The following is a 24,613-nucleotide window of genomic DNA, read 5'->3' as shown; positions in this document are numbered from 1 at the left end:
AAGAGTCTTTGGGGACTAAAAGTTGCTTTTTCCAGTGGGACATCCTGTGCTCTGAATGTTTAACCACACTTTTACTGAATTCTGAAAGTACTGAATACTCCCCCTCAATATCCTTGTTGAGACTAATAATGATATTTAAAGGACTGTGGGGTAACAGCAATTTGTTTAATTGGGCTCTCAGTCTCAGTAAGGGGAGCAGTGTAGTACCTGTAAAGCATTGCCAGGGAGTTTCCTCTACCTGTGTACTAACTATGGCTGACACCAAGTGAGAAAGTGGCTGATGGCCGTTCCTAAATTTCACCCTTCCTCTTACTGTTTATGACTGTTTGCCTTAGAATTGCAAGGCTGCTTTTGGTGGGTGAGGGAAGAGCTGAGTCCCCATGTCTCTTCATAACAGCAAAACCTCAGAGAGATTGTTTTGCCCTGGGGTGATCCTTGCTCACAAAAGGATGAGCTATTGCAAGAGACAGGCCGGATTAACAATTACAGCTTCTGCTGGAGAGATGTTGAGAGCATTTTCTTGATGTTTTGTACCTTTGAAATTACTGGTTACCATGTCATCATGGTAAACTGTAGTATTTCAAAGGAGCATCTACAGCCATCAGGTGCAGGCTCAAATTGTTAGTGCTGCTGTCTTGCCATTGTTCAGTATGATTTTCTGCAGTGATTTCTTTCCTGTGTTACAGTTCCTGGACCTTGCGATCCTGAAGACTTAATCGATGGAATCATTTTTGCAGCCAATTACCTTGGCTCAACTCAACTCCTTTCTGATAAAACTCCCTCCAAGAATGTGAGAATGATGCAGGCTCAGGAAGCTGTCAGCAGGATCAAGGTGAGAAGTGATTCCTCTTGCTACTTCTCATACTGGTACCTTAAAATTGCAGATACGAACTTCTTACGTATGTAGTAGTACTCTCGTATTGTGTTATCTGTGGTTTCAGGAACATTAAGTGCCTCATCTTTCTCTCTGCAAGATAAATCGCTTGTATAATGCTGCTTTTGGAACAAGGGTGGTAGGTAAAAGCTACCAGATCATTGTAATTCCCTGTAGAAATCCTTGTGCTGTGTTCTCTAAGCCAGAATCCGAAGTGAGTGGTGGTCTCAGTTTTATTTTACTGAGTGTTGACAGAAAACAGGTTTAGAGGATAACTAGCAGGTATTACAGCTGCTTCTGGCTTGGTGCTTGAAGGGAACCTGTACTGTGGTAATGTCTGCAGTTATTTTTGACCATGCTGTGGATTCTATTTTCTCTACCTAGTAATAGCTGTGAGCTGACTTAAAAAGAGAAAGAAAAGTGCGAGACAGTGCAGGGATGTATAGAAAAACATAGTTTGTCCTGGAATATGGTATGTTCATGTCATTTGTTTGTTTTGTCACAGCATGACGGGCGTGCTGCTGTATTGTGAGTTACAATGATGACATTGTCAACTGAAATGAAGGTGTATGGATGAAGTGTTGTAGTCATAGAAGATGCTATAACATTTCCCCTACCCATACATCACCGTGTTAGGAACACAGCTTCATCTTCTGCTAAGTCAGCTAACCAAGGCAATCTCATCTCAACATTTTCTTTAGTTTAACATTTATGCATTTTTCCTTTGTATGGTTTATTTTGGATTCCAACTCAGACTCTGTACAATCATTTAAAACAGAGAGGAAGAGATACAGCATATTATCAGGAAGGCCAATAGCATTGTCTGTTAAAATCAGCTTATGCTTCCTAATATTACTACTCCTTTCAATACTTCCATGCCAAGTGCTCAGTTCAGTTTGTGCATGAAATTCTCAGATGAATGCTCCAAATAGAACTATTGAGACACTTCCAAAAATTTTAATGTTGCTGGTGTTCAAATACAGAAATTTTTGTAATCTTGTCTCTAAAAATCTCTAGCATGGTAGCATTGTAGAGAAGGCTCTATTTGGCAGGGAAGTAGCATTCCTGTCATCTTTTGCATCTCTATGGAAAGTCTCCACAAACTTAAGAAACTTTTGAAAAGCAGTGGTTTATCTGTATTCAGTGGAGACTCTAGATTCAGTGGAATTTTTGTAAAAGATATTCACTCAGCTTTCTCAGCCCTCACAGGTCATAGTCTTGTGGCTTCTTCCCAAAGCTATAGTGGAGACTTATCCTTCCACTGTCTTTTCCTTTCCTGCTTTGGATGTGAGTAAAGCTGTGCCTTGTCTGCATGGTAGAAAAGTTGTCTGATTTGAATGCACAGGAAACAAAAGGTAAGCTACAGGAAGGAAGGGAATAAGGACTTCAGTGAGGCTGGATCTAGGAGGGACACGAGGCCTGCCTTAGTAGAGGCAAAGACTGAACAGATGTGTTACAGAAAACTGAAATAGAAACATTGATTCAAAGTGGGTTTATGTAGTAGAAAAGAGTAGAATCTTTCTCTGATACTAAATATATTTCTAGGAAATTATTAGGAAAATAAAGTTCTTCCTGAGGTTTCTGTTATGCCTCAGCACTGCTGTGCCTCAGCACAGAAGGAATCTGTTTAGCTCATTTCACTCATCAAGCCTGTAATTTACACATCCGTGTAAATGAGCAGGCATGCATATTCTTGGTTATAGAAAATTTGTTTCAGCGTGGAGGTCCAGGCAGTTGCATGGTTGACCTGGTAAAACCCTAGCTTGCACACATAATTTTCTGAAACTGTAAGTGAATTTCAGAAAATGGTTTGCCTACTGAATGGCACACAATACCATGGTACACTTCCTTGACAGTACTCTCCTGCTTCTAGGTGAAGTTCGGGAAATGTAGGTATGCTTCCCTGCACTGTAGGGTCACTGTTGTTGATTTTGGCTCTTTTTTTTTTTTGGTGATTCCCATAAAAAGCAAACTTTTTTATTGAGAACTTCATTATGACAGAGTTCTGGCTGCTAGATTCATCACTGCTCAAGGCAGCCTGTAGGCCAAATGTGTAAAATATTGCCCACGCGATGCTAGTGATACCTGTGCCCTACTCGTCCTTGTTTATGGAGTAAATTAGGTGCTGCATATGAAACATTTCTCTAGAGTTAAAGAAAACAAAGGTTATGAATTAAGACTGAGCTTTTGAAAATCTACAAATCTGAAGTTAAAAGTATTAGAAGTGGGAAGGACTTTAAGGCCTGCTGCATACTCATACCTCCCATGTGAACGTGTTTCTTTTGAATTTAATGATCTGTTTAATGCTTACTTGTAGCAGAGCCTTTAGACCATGCACTCGTTCGTTCAGAATATGAACTGATTTTGAAAACAATTCTCTGTGCTTTTTCTGTAAACACGTATCTCTACAGTTAGAAGTGGAAGAATTGAGGGTTTTCTTGCTTCGGCAGTTATCTCTGTGAAGTCAAGCTAAGTTACAACAGAAACAATTCTTTGAAGACATTCATCAAACTTAGTTGATTTCATATTCCCATGAAGAGGTACTTTTAGTGTTATGAAAGGTATTTCACTATTTTCTGACTGTGGTCTCATTTTTCCAAATAGTGTGGGGAAAAAAAATCTTTCCATAGTTTACTTGAAATTAATCCATTTAATATTTATAGCAGTATAGAAAAATTAATGTTCATGATTACAATTCATAGCTGATCTGTGGAGAATTGCTGCTACATTTCACCTATAGAATTACAGCTTTCATTTTTTATTTTTCACCAGCAGATTTGAGCTGTGTGGCAGGTTTGAACATTTTTAGGTAACAACTGGTTTAATTGCTGATTGTAATTTAAGAAGCCATATGTGAAAATAGTTTAATTCATCATATTTCATCTACCAAGTGTCATCTGGGTGTTCACTGATTGCAGTACATTTTTTGTAGAAGTCAAATGGGTTGACTATATTTAAGCCATCCATGGAGCAGAAGTGAGTGTGCTGATTTTGAAAAATCTGAGATTTTGGAAATCGCAACTAGCCACATAATTAAATCTCAGGTTAAATGAAAATTCCAGACTCTGCATATTTTAAAAAAATACTATTTTGTGTATAGTAGGTAGTTGCTGTTCTTTGTGAGAATTCTGAAATGATCTTCTGATCTACATCAGAAAAATAACTCAGTGATGAAGAGGATTTGAATAATAAAGTCACGTGTATAGAATTATCCTAAATTGGGGAGGCGTTGGTGCTTTTTTTCTTTCTTTCTTTCCTTTTTTTTTTCTGGACCATATTTTCTTTCATGCCATTTCAGTGTAGTGCCAAATCACTTCTTAAAATTGTTTGTTCCATGTCATCACCTTAGTTCTATGAAATATTTTGGAGAACAGTTTAAATGCTTTATCTCATGCATGTCTCCCCTATGCCCATTGTATGCCAGGCAGCTGTTATTCAAGATAACTATAATATTTCTGAGTACCAGTGAAAATTAATATCAATATAATGCACAGCCTGCAGCATGAAGCAGTTCTAATTGCTTTTGCAATAGTTTGTTATCACCAGGCTATCAAATATTAATCAGTTTGAAAAAAGTGCCTAAAAGTTGGTGTGAGAATGTGTTCATATTTGTAAATAAGCAGTATGGTCTAAAGCTTCAGTTGCTGCTTTCAGATTTGTTTACATTAAAACTGGCAGATTTTAAGTTGTGAGCATCAGTATAAAATATTTTTCTTCTTGTGATTCTACAAAGCTTGAAATAGTAAGCCTCCTTCCCTCCACAAAAACACTTGTCAATTTAATTAGCTAACACTAATTGTTGGAGGTAAAAAGATATCTGCCAGCCTGGTGAGTATTGAATTTCTTTAGCAAGCAGGTCCATAAGTTCAGTTCACTTTGGCTTGAATAATGATTGCAAGACTGTAAGAATGATGTTGCTTATTTATGTTGTTATTGTTATCACAGTAATAGCACATAAAATATCAATTTGTTGCAATGGGGTGATATCTCTCTGGATGTAAGTCAATTAAACTAGTGGCAATTAAATCAGTGACAAGAGACTGTTTTCAGAGGGGTTGTGGACATGAAGTATGTGCTCCACTGCCTTTCTTGAAAAAATATGGTGGTATGCAGGTGTCGCAGGGAAACCTGTTCAGAAATGCAATGTGAACGTTGGCGTGGGCATATTTGCATAGAAGGAGGAGAAAATGGAGGTGACAATTAGCTTCTGTCACTTTGTATTTCGAAGAAAAACTAGTGCAGTTTTAGTGGTTTTTTTTTAAAGATGGTTCATGTGTGACAGCATTAGGCAACTTGAATTTAAATTCCTTAATTCCTAAAAAAGTTGGAATAAAAATAGTTAAAATTCTTCTCTTGCTTTTTACGCTGGTGTTGCTTCAAAGAAAGTAACCTCATGGGTCATGCATGGTTAACCTGCTGCAAATGAGGGGAAGCTCTTTTTTTTTTTCTTCCTTAAAAACAAAGAAATAAAGCCTGTTGTTTGAGAGTAGAATTTTAAATGGAAAAAAAAATCCTTTTGTATTTTTCCAGTCTCTTCTGGTGTGGTTTCTTTTCATTTTTTTACACTGGTTATGCTGAACATGAAACTTAAAAAAAATAAAAAAAAAATAAGAAAGAAAAGGAAAGAAATTAATCTAAGCAGAGACTAATTTAGAACGTCTAGTAGTCTGTGAGCCCTGTCATTAGCATGCAGATTCCTTCTTGACTTGGAGTCTCTGTAAAGTCTTCTCTAACTATTCTCCTGTCTCTGTTTATTCCATGCTAAGCAGATGGCCCAGAAATTAGCCAAAAGCAGGAAGAAGGTGCAGTACAAACTCCATCAGCTTGATGTTATGCCTGTTCTTTTGTTTTCTGGGAGTTTTTTTGTTTGTTTGTTTTTCGATTTTTTTTGCCTTTATTTTGAGTTATTTTCTGCATCCAGCAAGTTTTCTTTAGATTTGTTTCTGAGCCACCATACAAGTTGACATTTCTCAGAAATCAGTTGCCTGGTTGGCCATTTTTTGTTGCTTATCATTAGCCATTTCATGTTACAAATAGAGTAAAGATTGGAATTATCAAATGGTTACAGGCAGTACCCAAAATCCATGCTAAAGAAACAGGACTGACATGGCAAAGGTTCTAACTTTGTAAAATGACAGATTAAAAATAAGTCTAGTTTTTATTTTATCTTTTATCAGTAAGAACGGTCTGTTTGATTCACAAATGTGTCAAGTTGCTGGATGCAAAAAAGAAAAAAAAGTTTATGTATATATACACAGTAATATGCTGAGTGACTTATTTAAGTGATAAGTTTTGTTCATGGAGGTTGTCAGTACCCTTTAACACCTCTAACTTTTTTTAAAAATTACAAGCATTGGTTTTCTATTGACAAAGATATGAGTTCTAAAGTGGGTTAGTGCTTGAATGGTATGTCTGACTGTGAAGGCCTTTTTACCAGAACTGTATTATGAATTGCTTAAACCGTACCTACCTGTGGTACAGGTTTTTCCGTGGGTCTGAGCAGTCACTGTAAGCCCATATAGAAACTACTCAAGCAAGAGATACTGTTAGGCCATTTTATGGCATGTGTGAAAAACTTCTTTAAAGTGGGATTCCTAATGTGGTGAAAATGAGAGAATCGTTTTGATTTTCATAAAATCTTTAAACAGTTCATGTCACAGTCATGTGTAACTTTACTGGATCAGTAAATATATCAGGGAAGCTTTTATGGGGTTAGAAATTGTTCAAATACTATCCAGTTCACTTTCATATATCTGTATATTGTTTCCATATCTTTGTGTTTAGCTTCTGCAGTCTAATACTCTATCTTGCATTGCTGTTCTGGTGACTGTGTTGTAGTATACCCCTGTTTGTGAGCTAACATCATTAGTAAGGATGTTACCTTATGTTTGTGTTTGACTCTAATCCATTTATTTGCAGGCTCCCGAAGGTGAATCTCAACCAATGACTGAAGTGGACCTCTTCATTTCTACACAGAGAATTAAAGTACTGAATGCAGACACACAGGTATAGACAAGGATGCCTTTGTCAATATTGTGATAGTAGGCCACTGGAATAGTTTCATCTACCTGCCAAATTTTATCCTTCAGAAAGTGCTGGGTCTTGTGCTTCTCCCCAGGATTTCCTAGGTCAAAATCCATTCAAGGGCCGTGTCAATTACTCTGCCATATCTGTAGAAAATGATTAGAATTTATCAGTAAACTAACTGCATTCAGCTGGCTTCTTACAAGCTGTGATGTGACAAGTATCGATTGTGCCTAAAGCAGCCCAGAATGTTTGGTTGTGATAATCTGAAGTTTATACTCCTTTGCGTGTTGGTCCCATGCATGCTCAGCATGTTCAGGATCTTATATTGAGGTCTTTGTACTTTTCAACAGAAAACAAAACTATAATTTGTAAAACTTGTTCTTTGCTTTACTTCTGGAAAGTGTAACTCTTGTTTTCTATTGGCAACTCCCTTCCTGCATGACTCTTTACGTGGACTTAACTAAGGTCTTATGTTACCATTTGTGTGTTTTCATAAGACCAGGAGTACAATAAGAAGAAGCACCTGCTTGTATTGTTTTTTTTTATTCCACAGGAAACCATGATGGATCATCCCCTGCGGACCATTTCTTACATTGCGGATATAGGGAATATAGTTGTTCTGATGGCTCGTAGGAGAATGCCACGGTCTAACTCCCAGGATAATGTGGAAGCATCTCACCCTTCCCAGGATGGAAAGAGACAGTACAAAATGATTTGCCATGTCTTTGAGTCTGAAGATGTAAGGAATTACTCTGTCTCATAATTTTCTAGGGGTGGAAATGTAAGCACATTTTGGTAATCTTGAAGTCCACGGCAAGTGGTCCTGTTTATTCGTTAACTGCAACAAGGTATTTCATCTTGCTTTTTGTTGGCATGTTCAGACCTGACATTTTACTCAGAAAACTGTTGTAGAAAAAATTCCCATTTTTAAGCTCATACAGTACCTTTCAGTAGCAATGAGAAGAAGGTTCAGCTGCCACAGTTTACATATACCAGCTCCTAATCTGCCTGTGAGAGTGAATGTCTATCAAAGAAGCTTGCTTTCCTAGGGAAATTGTAATCCTAAATACTACATCAAGGATCATTGATACATATCAGAAATGTGATTGTTGTTGTTGTTGTTGAGGAGATCTGAGTTAGGGAGTAATTGGTGACGTTGTATTAAAAGCCAGCAAGGAAAATTGATAATTCCAGTAATCCTGAAGTACCCTGAATAGAGACAGCTGAGGGAATGTCTGTGGTGTAGGTCAACTAAGTTACCTGTTATCAAACTTGATAGCCTGTCTTCACGATCAGTGTACAAAACATGCTGTTTTTATACACTTTTTAAAGGTCTATAAATGAAAGGTAAAATCAAACACACAGACATCAGATTGAAGTGGCCAGATATATAGTTGTCAGTCTCCTAATCAGGTTAGCCCTAGGTGAAGTGATATCACGCAATGTTTCTAATAATTTGGGAAGGCAAAAATTCCCAGTTCTAAACCCTCCACATACCTGTGTCTGTGGCAACTGACATATTAATACTAGTCAACTCAAATGGTTCCTGTAGCAGGAGGTGGAAGAAGGGGAATCACTCCCATGTGTAAATTATGTACACATTACAGAGGTGATGTCAGTTAGGGAAGGCATCCGGCACAAATTAGGGAGGATGACATAAGGACTTTCTTCCTGTTCTTGTGGCTTGCACATCACTTAGTCTGAAGAAAGTCTTTGCAGTGCAACGTCAGATATGCTGAACTAGTTAACAGAAGTAAAGTGAAAATACCAGGTTCTTTTAATATCCTCATATGCCTTCTACTCCACGGTGTGTCAGCAAGGTCTTCAAGATGGGAAGGTTTACTTGAATAAGCAGCTGATTTTATGTAATGGTGAACGTAGTCTGAACCCATGATCAGATAAATTATGTGGCTGCAGATGCATGTGCATACTATCACCCCCTGCTGAGGTTAAAAAGTAAAGGCAAAAGCGCTGATATAAGTAATCCTCTACAAAAAATTTAGTAAAGAACATTTAAAATGGCAGATTTTTTTTTCCAGAATAGCATGTCAGCCAGTTTTGCAGAGCCTTTCAAGAATCTGGTGCAAAAAAATGAAAAGAATAGCCATTGTTTTTCATTTAATATCATTTGATATGTTGCCTGTTTTAAGACTGCTGTTCCTGTATTTCTGGTTCCAAGTTTGTACAGTAGTAGCTCTCTTACTGACCAGTTGGAAAAGCAAAACTCAAACTGCCAGATGCTAGAGGCTGTGGCTTGCTTTCCTTCAGCACGCGGTAGTTTGACTCTGATCTAGATCTCCTGGATCTGATTCCCAGGCTGTTCTTAGTACCTTGACTAGCTGGAATCTGTGCTTCTTCCTTCTGATCACTGGCATTACTTTCTGTGGTTTGTTTGGGTCAGGGCATATTTGTGTTGGATGTGATCATCCATCCCTGTGCCGCCTGCTACTGGCTTAGAAAGGACCTGTCTGTAGTTCCAGCAAAAGCATTGTTCAGTGGCACGAAAACAAGCTGAGAAATTGCAAGAGATCATTTCAGCTTTCCTTAGTCAAGGTGTAGTTCACAAATAGTGTACAAAATTTATCTCAAATATCCAAGTGACTAAGAAAGAGAATGGATACACCATAGTTAGTACCTGTTAGCAGGAAGGAGATGGTATCTTGAAAGATCTTGTACACCTAATGGAATAGTACAGCCTGCCTATGTTTTAAATCTCATACGTGTCTCATTGTTATCTTTTCTTCTGGGACAGCTGGGTATTTAGAAGAATTTACACAGAAACTGTCACAGAAACTCAAGTGGATTTTAGCCAAAATGCGTACCTGCTTGGAAATGTCCTTATCTAAGGAGCCTAGCACCAGATTTTCAATTCTGTCTAGGGCTAGATCTTCAAAAGAGCTAATGCTTAGTGATGTGTCCAAATGCTGGGTGTCCGAATGGGAGTTGATCTCTTCTTGGAGATGAGATATATCTGTGTGAACATAAAGTCCAGTTGTCTACTCTCTTAGTTTGTGGAACTGGGGAGATGTAGTTTTCCTGTTATCTTGTTGTCTTGTTCTTGCCATTAAGCTGGATTGATCTGAGCATTGGCAAAGTAATAGCTTGTCTGGATTGTGACCTTTTCAGCACCAGCATTCATGCTGTTCTCATCAGCAGGTTTAGTGCTATCTTGAGTTGCTTTAAAACGCAATCAACAATTTATTTCAGGGTTGGGAACCTTTCCCTTATTAAGGACCAAACTGGACCTTAAAATACAGCTGGTAGGCTGTATAAAAATACACCTTAGCAGTGTTCATTCATCACCAGCCCCCCGAAGGCCTAGGCTATTAGCTGTGGAGCTCTGACCTTCTCTTCCCTTCCATCCCCCTACCCAGTACTGCACTCCAAGGGACTGTTTCAGTACACATCAAAGCCAGCTCCTGTGTGCTGCACAGTGCTTCCTGCACATACCACCCCAGTTATGCACAGCAGTGCTCTGCACCGTGCTGTGCTGCTTTCCTCTCCTGTCCCGCACCTATGTCATTCTAACCTCACCTTGATCACCGCCACAAAGGGAGACATCCCGGTTGTCTGCTGTTTCCAGCTCCACCCACACCTTGCGTGACACAGTGCTTTACCTGTGTTTGCCTTTGTGCCTTATTTCTCTCCCACAGCTGCAGTTGTTGAACAGCTCGTGGTGGGTCAGTGCAGTTTGGTGACTGGTGCATTTGGTGGCTTGAGGCGCAGAGGCTACGGGAAGTTGCATGTGCAAGAGAGTGCATACATAGGACAGGCTGAGAAGGGAAGGGGTAGGAAAGTGGAGGGAGATGGAGGGAAACAAGAATTGTAGGGGGGAGAGGTTGAAGGAGGTATCAGGGTGGGGAAGGAGCTGCACATGACCATTTCTCATAACTTCACGTGCTGGTTACTTCAGTGAGTCAGCAGGTGCTGCCCTTTTCCTCCTTCATCTGGGATGAGGTAGGAGCTGCCAATACAGACGTGATGATTTTAAAAGAGGGGGAGAAAATGGAAAGGAAATATCCTTTTCAGTATGGTTGTGTTTTCTAGAGAAAATTTTCATTTTCTCTGCTGGCTTGTCAGAGAATGGCATTGCCTCTACTAGAAGGGAGAGCCACCTTGGAGCTGCATGTATGAGAAGAGTTGTAGGTGAGAGGTAGAGTTGTCTTTTGCCATCTCTGCTTCAGTCACTGCAGCAAGTATACCCTTACATTTATGCTACCAATTCTTACCTGTGAAAGGATAGCTTTATTTATGCTTCTCATATAAACGTGTTGACATTTTTGAGCCTTTTAAATTAATTTCTAATGCAGAAATATTTTTAAACTGTAACTTGACTTGTAGGGATAAACCATTTTACAGTGTGATTGTAACAGAGAAAGTGGCAGTGCACAAGACCATGAGTATGTTTGACTTCTTTTCTTTTCTCTTCTCTGGAACTGCTGCAGGCACAGCTGATTGCGCAGTCCATAGGTCAAGCATTCAGTGTGGCCTACCAGGAGTTTCTGAGGGCAAATGGGATCAATCCGGAAGACCTTAGCCAGAAGGAATATAGCGACTTGCTCAATACCCAGGACATGTACAATGATGACCTCATTCACTTCTCCAAATCTGAAAACTGCAAAGATGTAGGTCTCACATTTTTCTCCATGACAGCATTAAGATTCTCTGTACCAGCTGCAGGCCCATGCTGGCAGAAATCAGAAAACCATTAATGCTTCCTATAAATGACCTGAGTGAGTCTAGAATATCTTCCCCAGTAAGTCAACCTGTCATCAGTTCTGTATCAAAGGCAAACAGTGAACCCGAAGTCTATCAGCAGTGAAATGATCTTCCATCTGTGTTTGTTTTATTAAACAATTTTCAAATGTTTCAGATTGTATTTTAATGAAATGAATGTAAAACGGATTAACAATTAATACGATTTACAGATTACAGTAAATAACATTTATGGAAGAACTAGTGTCAGTGAAAGTGGCTGATTCCAGATTTTAAAGGATTGTAGTTGCTGAAAGGATTTGCTGCTTGGTTCTTTTAATAACAAGGAACCTGTGCACCACTGCAATGTACAGCTGGTAGTCTTCCAATGTGCTGTCATAAGCTCCTACAAACTCCTCCTATTTAGCTTTGTCCACTGAACCCCCGTCATACAATGATTTCTTCCCTTCCAGTTCCCTCTGCTCATAAGCAGAAACAAGTTGTGTGAGGGCATGTTCAGCCCTAAGCAAAACCTGTATATTTTGTGTTGATTACCTCATGTTTGAATGCAACTGAAATGTAGTACCCTGTTTGTTTTGCACTAGGAAGTCAGGTTGCAAATAATGAGGGGGTATGTGTTTGTTGATTCATGAAATATGTGTTTTTGTGGTTGGGGGGAGGCAGGATTGCAGGGGGAAGGGGGTCAGTTCCGTAGTTGAGAAAAAGCTTTTGTTTGAAACACTTTTTCTTATGATACAGGTTTACATCGAAAAGCAAAAAGGAGAAATCCTAGGTGTAGTGATTGTGGAGTCTGGTTGGGGATCCATTTTGCCTACAGTTATCATAGCCAATATGATGCATGGAGGACCAGCAGAGAAGTCTGGGAAGCTGAATATAGGGGATCAGATCATGTCGATCAATGGGACCAGTCTAGTTGGCTTACCACTCTCAACATGTCAGAGCATTATAAAGGTAAGGAGAATGTTTCTGGATGTTTTCAAAGGGTTACGTGATAGGAGAGGATTATAAGTACAGAACTATTAAGTAATAATTCTCATCGAATGTTTGTATAGCACTATCCATTTAGTGATGTTCAGATTATGTTGCAAATTATGCTCCACCAAGTTTTCTGACTCCCAGAAAGTGAGCTATGTATTTACTTGTATAGCCAAGGATTCTGTGCTGAACCTCACACCATGAGAATATTTTGTTGAAAAGGAAGATACTACCAGATGCACATCTGAAGGCCCTTAACATTTTACACGACAAATGGAGACACAGGTGCCAAATACTGCCCTAAACCATATTAACTGTTTAAATGACTCCTAGTGTCTGGCAGAAATGGAGCTGAGGCTTTCTTGTTTTGTTTTATTTTTACATATTTTTAACTTTGAACTAGAGACAAAGGAACATGCTTATCCTTTGTAGAAACTCTGCCCGAGTTATTTGAAAGTGTGATGCTTCTCTTGACTTGGTTAAATGGGGTCTTTTAATTCAAAGAACTTCCTTCTAGTTGTCAGAGAAGTATGTAACTGCAGAAAGCATGCAGGTCAACTGGAACTGTCGGGGTTAGCTGTAGGGAACAGGTATTTTAAACATCAGAGTTTCAAGAGCTGGAAAGGTACATCACGGGGGAATGCTGGAGATGAAGTGAAATGGACTTGGTTGTTTATCAACATACCTCACAGAGCTCCGAGCAGACATGTAAATCTGGTGTCGTACTGTGAGAGAAATCCTTCTCTGATTCCTATGTATATGGCTGTTAAAGTTGCTTTACTACACAACTTCCTGGTGACTGGTTGTTTCATGCAATATGTTTCTTTGCATTTTGTGCTTTTGTATTTCACAAAGTACATTTTTATGTTTTTGTCCTCGAATCAGTTTTATAATACTTGAACTCAGATTTTTGCTCTAAAGACTTCCTTCCTATTCTGTTTTCCAAAAACATGAATTCTGTGCTCTAATGAGTAATAGGTGCACAGATATCTGAGCCAGCCATTTTAGATTCAGGGAGTGGAAATTACAGCCCGAAGTGTAGTATACTAAAAATGTGGCAAAAGCAGTCTTACATTTGTGATGTATGAAAAAAAAAAATAATCATATTAAAAATCTCTGTGCCAACTTCAGTGGAACTAAACCCACCATGAATTCAGACTTTTCATGTTAGCCTTACTTGTTTCCTATCTCACATCAGTTTTATCTCTAAAACAGTGATGAGTTGTGCTTCTCTGATTCAGAGCCTTTTTAGGTAGAGTTTCATTATGATGGGCCTTACCTGTACTTTCTCAAAACAGAAACAGTCAGCTTTGCTCTCTCCAGCTTCTGTAGACATTCCTCTTCCTCACTGGTACTTATGGCTGTTGCCATAGGAACTGGTAGCCATTTATTTTGTCTTTCTAGACAAAAGCAAAGTCTGCATATTTTCATGTCTTCATAACCATACATGTAGACCTGTTTGTATGGCAATTCTCATATCAAGTAGAGGAACCACTGGATGATCTAAGCACAAGTTTAAATGTGGCAGAAATATCTCAGATTTCAGGTTTATTTAGCATGTCCTAAGGGCTCCTATGAAAAGATGAGTGTTATATAGCTTAGAAGATATCTTGCAAGCACTTAAATAAGGTAATTTTAGTATTACAGATGTAAGCTCTGCTACTAATTGACTGAAAACCACAGAGCTAGAAAGAAACTTCCCACATGTGGTGGCTATTCCCTGATTGTATTGCACTACTTGTCTCTTTTTTGGAAGCCTCTGATGATGGCTATTATCTGAAACAAACTCAAGGACTACATAAGCAACTAAATTGTTCAAATGATACAGTTGCTATTTTTCTAATAAGCATATACTACCATTCTGCGTAGTGCTAGGAGCTAGGTGTTGTTGCAGTCATTGTACTTTCTGTAAAATTACTAAATTTTTTGTTGGGGGCCACATTAGTGCTTTTTGAAGGAATAGATTTAAATAAATTGTGCATGCTTCAGGGGGAGTAAGAGAGCATTGATTTCAACTCTGTTGAAGACATGCAGCCTGAATTAACTCAGATGACCCTAGTTAGACACCTAAATTCCTCATAGATACAGTCATCTCTGCAAGACTCCTGCCCTCCTGGATTTAGAAAATTAAGGCAAAATCCCCTCAGACTTTTGTCTAAACATTACAGCCACAGCTTAGTATGGTTTAGTTCCTCCTATCTTTTACTCTGTGTGTTGATTTGAAGACCTGCAGGAAGATGTTGAATGGCCCTTGAGCACTGCAGCTAACTCCATTGAGGTAAATACAGTCACAGAAGAGGTGGAGTTTGGACCTTCTTTCTGCTGAGAGTGGAGCTGAGGCACTTCCCACAGTCATGTGCTTTGCCACTTCGTGTTCACATGCACTTTCTCTTGGAGCAACCTTGAATAACGAGCCAAGCTGAGCCCAGGATTGTGTGGAAGTGCGGCCAGCTGTTGCCCATGTGATGGCTGCATCCAGACAGTTCAAGGCATTGACAAGAAAAAAGATTCTGAGGCAGTTAACACTGGCTGGATGCCATTTCAGTTATTTAAGTCACTGCAGAGTCCAGAGTCAGCAGAATCGTTAGCAGTAAACGGAATGTAAAAACTTCATTGTGTTACCTTAGTTGTGGTGGAAATTAACCTTTCAAAGTCAGGGTCGGACATCCATTAGTTTCAATGGGACACAGATTTCAATTGTACATATAAAAAGAATTCAGAAAATTTGGAATTGATATGTATTGTATAAAATAAGGTGGAAGATGCTGTATTCTTTATAAAGCATTTATTTCTTGATGTGGATTTATTTATTTATTGAAGGCTAATCCTTTGTGTGAATTAAGCATTTAAGAGTAGAAAAATCTGTGTCCACTTCTGTGTTGGACAGAAAAAGGATCTTAACAGTCTACAAGTAAGAGATCTGAACACTTGAAATCGTACAAGGGGTCAGATTGCAGTTATCTGCATTTTAACATTTGATTTTTCATGGAGTCATACAACGACAGAGACTCCGAGACTAGCAAGCACCTTGGTTCAAAGCAGCGTCAGCTAGAGAAGGTTGCTTAGGGCTGTGCCCACTGGGGTTTAAATAACTCCAAGGATGGACACTACACACCTCTCTGGGCAACCAGTTTTAGTGTTTCACTACCCTCACAATAACATATGTATATTATTTATGTGTATATATATATATATTTCTTCAGTTTTCTTCTGGTAACAAGACACTCATGATGATATGTCTAGGTGATATATCTAGAGAGAAGAAGGAATGGGAATTCTATGATTTTGGTATGAGTAGAACCCTCCATTTGTGTGGCAGAAAGCAATCCCATTAGAGATGCCACTTATTTGTTACTATCTTAGCTACCTATTTAAAATTTCATTTACCAACCACAGTCAGCTTTTTTGGTGGGCTGCATAAAGCGGTTTCATATTCTTTTTGTATGTTACTTGTGTTATGAAATGAAGAAATTGCCAACAGGAAGCTATATTTCTTAAAACAACAGTGCCAGCTTCTTGGCAAGAACATTTGATGCTGCATTGCTGATTTGACTGAATATTCACATACGTATGTCTGGTGTTCAGTGATTTGGTTCTGTTTTAGAGCATACAAAGAACTGTTTATTCAGGACTGTTCCCATGCCAATGTTTTAACACTTACTTTTTTACCCAGTGTTTGTGTTAAATGTTTCACCCTATCTCTGTCAGCATATTTCATGGTGATTTCTTTTTGCAGGGTTTGAAAAACCAGGCCCGGGTTAAACTGAACATAGTTAGGTGTCCTCCAGTAACAACAGTCTTGATCAGGAGACCGGACCTCAGATACCAGTTGGGCTTCAGTGTGCAAAATGGGATTGTAAGTAGCTTCCAGACTCCCTGGTGAAGCTTTAATATACATGAAACTTCACATCTATTTGTGACAGTGTGGGAAGAGGGAAGCTGCCATTTTCTTCTTCACAGCAAGCAACACTTTGCACACGTGCGAAGTCTTAGATGTAAAAGTTATTTTTGTCTTTGGCTCTACTTAGTCCACAACTTCAGAGTTAGTCAGGGGAACAGACAAGCTCTTTCAGGTTAGAGAAACAAAACTGTGTACCGAAACTGTTCTCATCTGCTTCATTCCTGTCTAAGCAAGCTATTGTATGTTCTCAAAAGAAAAAGACTGTTCTTAATCCTCCTCTGTTGTAAAGCGTTTACATCCTGAACATTATTAAACTGTGGTCCTTCATACACTTTTAAACTGCCAAACCGTAGCGTATCTGACATAAAACACAAAGAGCCTTTTCTGACAGTTTTGTTCTTGGAAGAGAATACACTGCAATTATTTGCCAGTAATAAATTTTACTTTAAATCTGTGATGGATTGTATTTTAGAATTTGTTGCAAGTCTGTATTGTTACAACTTAGAGGCAAAAATGGGTAATCTAAACCCTCTCTTCCGTATCTAGACCCTGCTAAATTTGTCCTTTCTCTTCCAGATCTGTAGCCTTATGAGAGGTGGTATAGCAGAGCGAGGAGGTGTGCGTGTTGGCCATCGGATCATTGAAATCAATGGGCAGAGTGTTGTGGCAACACCCCATGAGAAAATTGTGCACATTCTGTCAAATGCTGTTGGTGAGGTAAGAGCAGCGCCCCTAGGCACCATAACATGTTTCATCATTGTTACTTCTTTTGGCCTGTTGCTACTCAAATCTAAACAATGGAAGCCAGGGTAAAGACAATCCACCATTTCTTTTTTTATTATTTACTGATAGTTCTCAAATGTTTTAGATGAACCCTAGGCAGAAAATATTTGTGTCCACAACTTTAGATGTTGGTTGATGCTAATCACACGGTTCCATAAAATCACCGCCTGCAATACTTTAATAAGAGTATGAAAACTCTCAAGCTTTGCTTTTTGTTTCTGTCCTGTATCCTTTTAGCTAGTTCCTTCCCAAAGTATGGTACATGTTAGGAATATTGATTCATTTCTTTTATTTTCCCTAGATTCATATGAAGACTATGCCAGCTGCCATGTACAGACTGTTGACTGCACAAGAGCAACCAGTTTACATCTAAAGCCGACACCTCACTGTCACAATGTGCATGGAGGATGTTTTTCCTCATTAGTGCTTGTCTCTCTAGTGCTGCATTTCTGTGTCCGCAGAGACATTTCTTTCTTTGTCTCACAAAAAAAGAGACTTTATATCTCTTTTCCCTCCCTTTCTCCCCTTCTCCGTAACATTTTCCTGTATTTTGGGAAGGGGCAAAATATACGGGACAATTTTGGTTGCATCTCTTTACAAGTGAAACTAAATGCAGTTCCACATGCAAAACAGGAAAATAGCAGCAGCATTGTTCACAGCAGGGTTCACAAAAAGGATCGACTCTGATTCATTCTAATAACCAGTTTTATTTTTGTGACTATTATTTGGTAAACTGAATAAATTAAATGTTGCTAAATGAAAGATGTCTTTTACCAAACAAGCAGAAGTGTAGGGTGCAAAGTGTTCTCTTGGACATCCTGCACGTGGCTTTTCTTTTCTTCCCCTATTTTCCCACAGGCACTGAGCTCTGTTTTAAAGGTTTATGTCTGTAGGAAAGGTAGAATACCAAAAAGATATTTTTGCCCTCAGGAAGAATACCTGCTTATGAAGAATGAGTAAATGCTGCTGTGGTAAAATGGACTGTCCAAATACCTTTTAATTACCTTCTGTTACCAGTTTTTGGACCCTAAAAGGTACTCTGCGAGTTGCTGAAACACATTACAATTGCATTAATTACACCAAGTAATCAGGGAGGCATATTTTACAACTGCCTCTCCTTCTCTACCCCCAGTTTCTGAACCCTTTTGTTCTACTTCATTTTTAAATGCAACATGTCTTCTATAGTCCCTTGCCTATTTTAGAAGTTAAAGGAAAGGGGAGAGAGGGAGGGGAGAACAAGAGAAACAATATGGGGATTTGCTGAATAGCTACACGTTTTCTAGGCTCTTAATTCTGCATTTGATGCACACAGCAATGTGTGCCAGTGTATATAGATGTTTTTAAAATTGTGCTTGCTATTTATGAAGTTTGAATATAAGAGATCTGCATACTATTCTAAGTAATATTGTTCTCTGAGCCAGTTCTAACATATATTTTTGTCCAAAGACCTGTCTAATTTTATCCTCTTTAGTTCATGACATAGATAACAATGGGAGGGATACAGTGGGAATAAACGTATTTATTTTGTTATATAAGTTAAGTTGTTATATTTTTTTTCCATTTGTATGGCACTTAACAGATATATGTGTGTACTATATGCACTTGTATGAAAAAGACGTAGGAAGTATAGGATTTGATTGGCCTGTAACTTGCATGCTAGGGACAAAAGGGGAAGGGGAAAAATGGGTTGGTGGTTGTTTTTTTGTTTGGTTTTCTTTTTTTTTTTCCTGTTTGTTTTTAATTTAAAAAAAAAGCTTTTGTTTGTAGTGAGAGGGAAATTCTCCATTCTTTGTAGTTACTTTTGGCAGGACTGTATACTGGTGTTTACATTGAAATTGAACCATGCATTTAGTCCAGGCTGATAACGCTGATTTTCTTTTAAGGAAACAGTTTCTGCTCTGTCTTAGTGCGATAGGAAGACCCAGTGAGATGAAGACAAGAACAGGTCACACACACACACGGACGTGTCCCTTCTGTTTTGAGAATGTGTTGATGGTCACAGTCACTTGTTTTGCTATTGCTGCGTGGCGGACTGTGCAAAATAGGCAATGTTTGCAGTCCAGTAACGGCACCTAGAAGTGACCCCAGGGATTCATGGAAGTGGATGTGTCTGTGTGTGCTCACGTGTGTGCATGGGCACAGCTGGTGCACACGCTGCTGAGAGCCATCGAGTACTCTTACCAGAGGTCTGCTTTTGGCTTTCAGGAATAATGGGCGTCTGTGGTCTGATCAGAGGGAACGGGTAAACTTTGTGTTTCAGTGGGTAGTAAATATTTAAGGGAGGTAATGAAGTGGTGCATAAACTATTGTAGTAAGTGAATATGTTTTAGTGTTGAGGTTAATGTACGATGACTTGATTTTACTGCAGTTCTTGTTGTTATATCATTTAATCCCAGTCTCTGGAATAGCAGACTGCACGAGAGCGTGGTGTTGGTATTCCAGTTAGTGACTTACCTCTGCTACCAGACTGATGCAAGTAGATAGTGAATGACTTGTGAGTATATTGTTTAACTGTAGACATCTAGTTTATGATGATCATTTGAACTTTTTTTTTCCAGAACTTTCCATATATATAGTAATATATGTAAATAAGATATATAACCATGTACAATTTAGATTATATACAGTGCAGCCTTTCCATAAGTTGCCTGAGGAAACTCAGTGAACTCTTGTAGACACAGTTACTGTGCTTCTGGTTCCTGCTATGTTTACACTCTCAGCTTCACTTGTTTCTGTGGCTCTGTAAAACTTACATGGTAGGGTCTTTAACTGGCTTCACTGGGAAATGAGGAGGACCTGAACATGCAAGGGTATTGAGGGATGAAACAACTGCAGCTTTTTTTTTTAAATCTTCCAGCCAAGATTCTGCCAAGTTTTTGGCACTCGAATGCTTCCGTGGTAAATAGCCACTTAACATTAAGCGAGTGAATGTTAGCAGGATCAGGGTCTAGTAAAGAATCTGTTGTTCCAGTTAGGATGTGTGTGTAAGGCTTTTGAGCTGGGAGGCCCATGGTGTGGCACAGGCTGCTGGTAACTGTCTTCTAAGCAATCCCTTTTTAATTCGTAGAGTGAAGGACTTCCAAAAAATGTGCTGAGAAAGGAGAGCTGACAGTTCTCTAGACTGTTGCAGCGGTTTGTTAGATGATGTGTGAAATCTTAACAAATATGGTGGAACAAACAGCTGGTTTACATTCCCTCTTCAGTGACGGATCTGATTTTTTTTCTCTTTCTCACTGCTTTGTGCAGTCTGATTCTTCAGTGTTTACATTAAGGATGAAACATCCATTCTGTTTTTCTTTTTTTTTTTTTTTACTGGAAAGTTTCACACATTTATTTTGAGTTGTTCAAATCTGAGGTTCAGTTGGGGTTTCCAGGTTTGCTTGCTTTCCTTGTTTCTTTTTTTAAATAAAATAAATTTCTGAAGACAGCAATGTGGTTGAGATCTCTTGTACATATTTAGCGCAGTACCTAGACTATGAAGTTATATTATTGTTCTGTAAAGAGGGTGAATAGAAATTATTGTAAAGCGTTGGGAGAAGTATAGTATTGTATTTGTAACAATATTGTTCTTTGTAAACATTTAATGATCTCTATATAAAAATATAAATATATATATATAAATACATGTGAGCCTGGAATGTTGATACTGCACATCTACTGAATGTAATTCCTCTGATGTTTTTTGCCACAGGTCTCTGACCTCTGTAATGAAGCTGCTGTGGTCTGATATGGGGGGTGGGGGGTGCGGAGGAGGAATGGGCTTTTAATTTGGGGGGTGGGGGGATGGGGGAAGGAGTTCTGGCCAGCTGTTTTGTTGTGATGTATTTACTGTGCTACATTCCTTTATTTAACAGAGCGCTAATGTCTGTAAGATTTGCAACAATAAAATACAAAACAAAAATACCTCAGACAAGCCTGAGAGTTTGCTCATACTGATTTAGGAGTTGGCTTGCCAGTACTGAATGCATGAATGCTTGGAAGGTAACTGGATTTCCTTGTTGTCGCATAGCTGGGAGTATGAGTACCTGTATTTCTGCAGATGTGAACCAGTGCTATTAGCTTTGTTGTTAAAACAGCATTATGTTCAGGTTACACATGACACTAGTGCTCCTAAATGAAACTGATTTCTTATCTAGTGTTGCATCCCAGTTTTTACCATATGAACTGTCACCATGTTTGAACCTTCCAAAAATGCATTATTTCAAGATGCTTTCTACATGACAGAAATACTATTTCATTGTCTGAGTATCTTTAAATGTTGTGGGGTGTTTTCCATAAGTGAGATTTTCAAAAAAACCAACCAACTAAACAAACAAACAAAAAAAAAGCCCTCACTTATTACCATTTCTGAAACCACTGTTTTTCTTCAAAGGTCATCAGCATGGTTAATTCCTAAAGACCTCACATGATTTGAATAAACAAACTAAAATTAAAAGATGTCAGTCCTTAGAATAAATCCTGGAACTACCTGTGACAGAGTTTAAATAAAAAAGAAAGAAAAGGAAATACTCGTATAACCAGAGATTGATTATGAATGGTATCTGAAAGTCTACCAGCAAAAGCCAACTTAGGAGTATTTCTTCAAGTAAGGCTTCATAGGATTTTCTGTGCTCTATAGGTTGTCATAAATACTTCGAGAGTACAGAAATGAAAATACACGCCACAGCTGATTCGTAAGAAAAACTAAATGGGGGCCTTCAGCCACTGAGTGGCTCTCCATAGCATGAAATACAAATATTGCCAGCAGGAGAGAGTGAAGCAGTTAACCTTTCATGTTATTTGCCTAAATGATAGATTGGAGAAATTCTGAACCATTTGGTAAATGGTGCAGCAGACAGGCTGAGCCTGTTTTCCTTGTGTCCCTGTACACCGCCCTCCATCCTTCCCCTGCTTGTTATCCTTTTTGTTAGAACTTCTTGCAATGTAGAAACTGGAGTGTACTTTTCTACATTTTACAGGATAAGCCTAAGTATGACTTTTCCTTCAGCAGTACAGACACGAACCTCACAAAATCTCCCAAGGATTCGGTGATCCAGGTTATCAGTCAGCCTGAGGAGGCCCCGTCCTGTGCATGCACAGCCACAACACGTTTCCCTCGGCCACAGGATGAACTTGGCTGGGTGATTGCAAGCGAGGAGCCTTCAGGCAGCTCCTGCTTGGTACCGGTGGTGACACAGCTTGTGTGTCCTTGCCTCTATCAGAAACAGCATCCAGAATTATGCGAACATCCTTTGTCTTTGATGGCAGAAGGGACAAACGGTGTTGCTTTCTTTGAGAAAAATCTCGTAATAAGTCAAATAACCAAATGGGGTAATCCTTGCGGGGATGGGATCTGCAGAACATGCTTACACCCTGCTCATAGCCTGCCAGATACTGCACAGCTTGTGGGTCCCACATCTCAGGGGACGTGAGGTTGTCAGTACGGTCTTCACTCTTTATAGCATTGCTTCTAATAAGTAGCATTTTAAAGGGTGCTTTACAAGACCATAAGTGGTTGTTGTTTTTTTTACTGAGATAATAGTAAATCAGCACCTCATGGTGCATAACACACACGCTTTGGAGTTTTGACACTGTTTCTGTCAGCAAGGCAAGAATAATGTCCCACCATTACATGAGAAGGCTTCTAGGCCAAAAGAGCAGAATGCAGAGCACTTCTTTCAGTCTGCATTTTAATTACAGATTGCAATTAACAAAGAACCTTCTTTTATAAGGGATACTTTTAGAACTCTCCAATACTGTTTTTTACTGAAAGGCAATTTGTATCTGAACAGCTGCACTTTGCTACTGAAGCTTTTGGCTTAAACCACAATACTGAAAATTGCAGTTTTCTTAGTTCCTGCTTTTGACAATCGCTTCTGGAACAATCATACATGTTTTCTGCACAGGTTACCAAACATAAGAGCCAAGAAAACATTTCTCTTTTGTAACTTCAAATAGGGTGGTACATAAAATGTCCAGATTGTAACAATGCATCCTAGTAGATTTTCTTCCTTGCTTTTCATCAGTGTGACAACGATTGAACAGTGATTTCGTTGGAAAAAGAAGCCCATACTATATGTTATATGTAATAGTCGTAGTGCATTAGAGAAACTGTTCACATGGAGGCTAGGCTATTTATGAGACTAGCCTACAAGAATAAGGTGTATTTATAATTTTAGCAAAAAGAAATATGGATAAAGAGATTATCTACGACTCTGCGTGCTGACATTTTTTTGAGGGTGGGCAGCACCAATTCTTAAGGGAACAAAATAGTCTGAACAGGTAGCATGCTAGTTAGATGTTTCTGAGACCCAATGCACAAATAAATAACTGCTGTACATAGAGGAAGGGAGATTCGGTTAATGCTCGAAGAGGTGGATTTGTGCTGTAAATGTCAATCCTAACTACAGTTGTGTCCAGATAGTTTTAATCTTCTCCCGTACAATATTTTTGAATACCCCCATTTTCTCTGCCACAGACCTTGCATGACTGCTCTCCTAAGTATCGCCTTCTCAGCAATCCAGACTTCTTGTTGGCATATGAAAATTTATTGTCTATTTTAAATGTTTGTATTCCATCTCAGCCAAGCAACATATCTGTGTTTTATGCTAACTCTCATGCTTTCACAGTAGCAATTTGTGGTGGTTTTACCCAGCTGGGCAGCCAAGCTCCACCACAACCACTCTGTCACTGCCACTCCTCAAAGGAACAGGGGGAGAAAATACAATGAAAAGGGCTCAAGCATTCAGATAAGAACAGGGAGATCACTCAACAGTTATCATGGGCCAAACAGACTCAGCATAGGGAGATTAATATAATTTATTGCCTATCACTAGCAGACTAGTACAGTGAGAAACTAAAAGCAAATTAAAAACACCTTCCCCCCAACCACCCTCTTCCACCTCCTCCCCCTGAGTTGTGCAGGGGAACTCGGGCTGGGGGCTGCTGTCAGTCCCTAACGCTTTGCCTCCACCACTGCTCCTCTCTGCCCCTGCCCCCTGTGGGGTCCCTCACACGGGATGCCGTCCTTCCCGAACTGAGCCTGCGGGGGCTGCCCACAGGCAGCAGCTCTTCAAGCACTGCTCCCACATGGCTCCGTACCACGGGGCCCATCCTCCAGGAGCAAACTGCTCCAGCACGGGTCCCCCACGGGTGGGCGGCAGCTCCCCCCAGACCCCCTGCTCCCTGACCACTTCCCTCGAGGCCATGCTGACAGCCCCATCCCTGGGGATGGCTCTTCTCTTTAGGGGAATCACTGTCTGTTTTGGAAAAGCCATTGCAGGGGAGTGAGGCCCTTTGTTGACCTACACGCCTCTGCTCGGTCTCTGTGGGCAGAGGAAAGCTCTGGACCCCCAGCC

The 24,613-nt window shown here is 39.4% G+C and overlaps 1 protein-coding gene across 7 annotated transcripts in view; it reads left to right on the top strand.

The window, feature by feature from the left end:
- Positions 1–21,179, top strand: part of APBA1 (amyloid beta precursor protein binding family A member 1) — a 90,243-nt gene extending 69,064 nt beyond the window's left edge. For 6 of the 7 annotated variants that reach the window (XM_083818803.1, XM_083818804.1, XM_083818806.1 and 3 more), the window contains 9 exons: positions 687–832; positions 5,644–5,676; positions 6,794–6,880; positions 7,455–7,640; positions 11,347–11,526; positions 12,356–12,568; positions 16,329–16,448; positions 17,070–17,210; positions 17,578–21,179. In XM_083818803.1, the coding sequence (XP_083674929.1) occupies positions 687–832; positions 5,644–5,676; positions 6,794–6,880; positions 7,455–7,640; positions 11,347–11,526; positions 12,356–12,568; positions 16,329–16,448; positions 17,070–17,210; positions 17,578–17,649 (1,178 nt within the window). In that variant the 3' untranslated portion in view covers positions 17,650–21,179. The remainder of the gene's footprint in view (positions 1–686; positions 833–5,643; positions 5,677–6,793; positions 6,881–7,454; positions 7,641–11,346; positions 11,527–12,355; positions 12,569–16,328; positions 16,449–17,069; positions 17,211–17,577) is intronic. The other variant, XM_083818805.1, reaches the window with a different exon arrangement.
- Positions 21,180–24,613: the final 3,434 nt, after the last annotated feature.

This window comes from Anser anser (genome assembly GCF_964211835.1).
Source record: "Anser anser genome assembly, chromosome: Z".
Classification (NCBI taxonomy): Eukaryota; Metazoa; Chordata; class Aves; order Anseriformes; family Anatidae; genus Anser; species Anser anser.
Note: the sequence above shows the minus strand (reverse complement) of the source record. Positions and strands in the feature narration are given on the sequence as shown.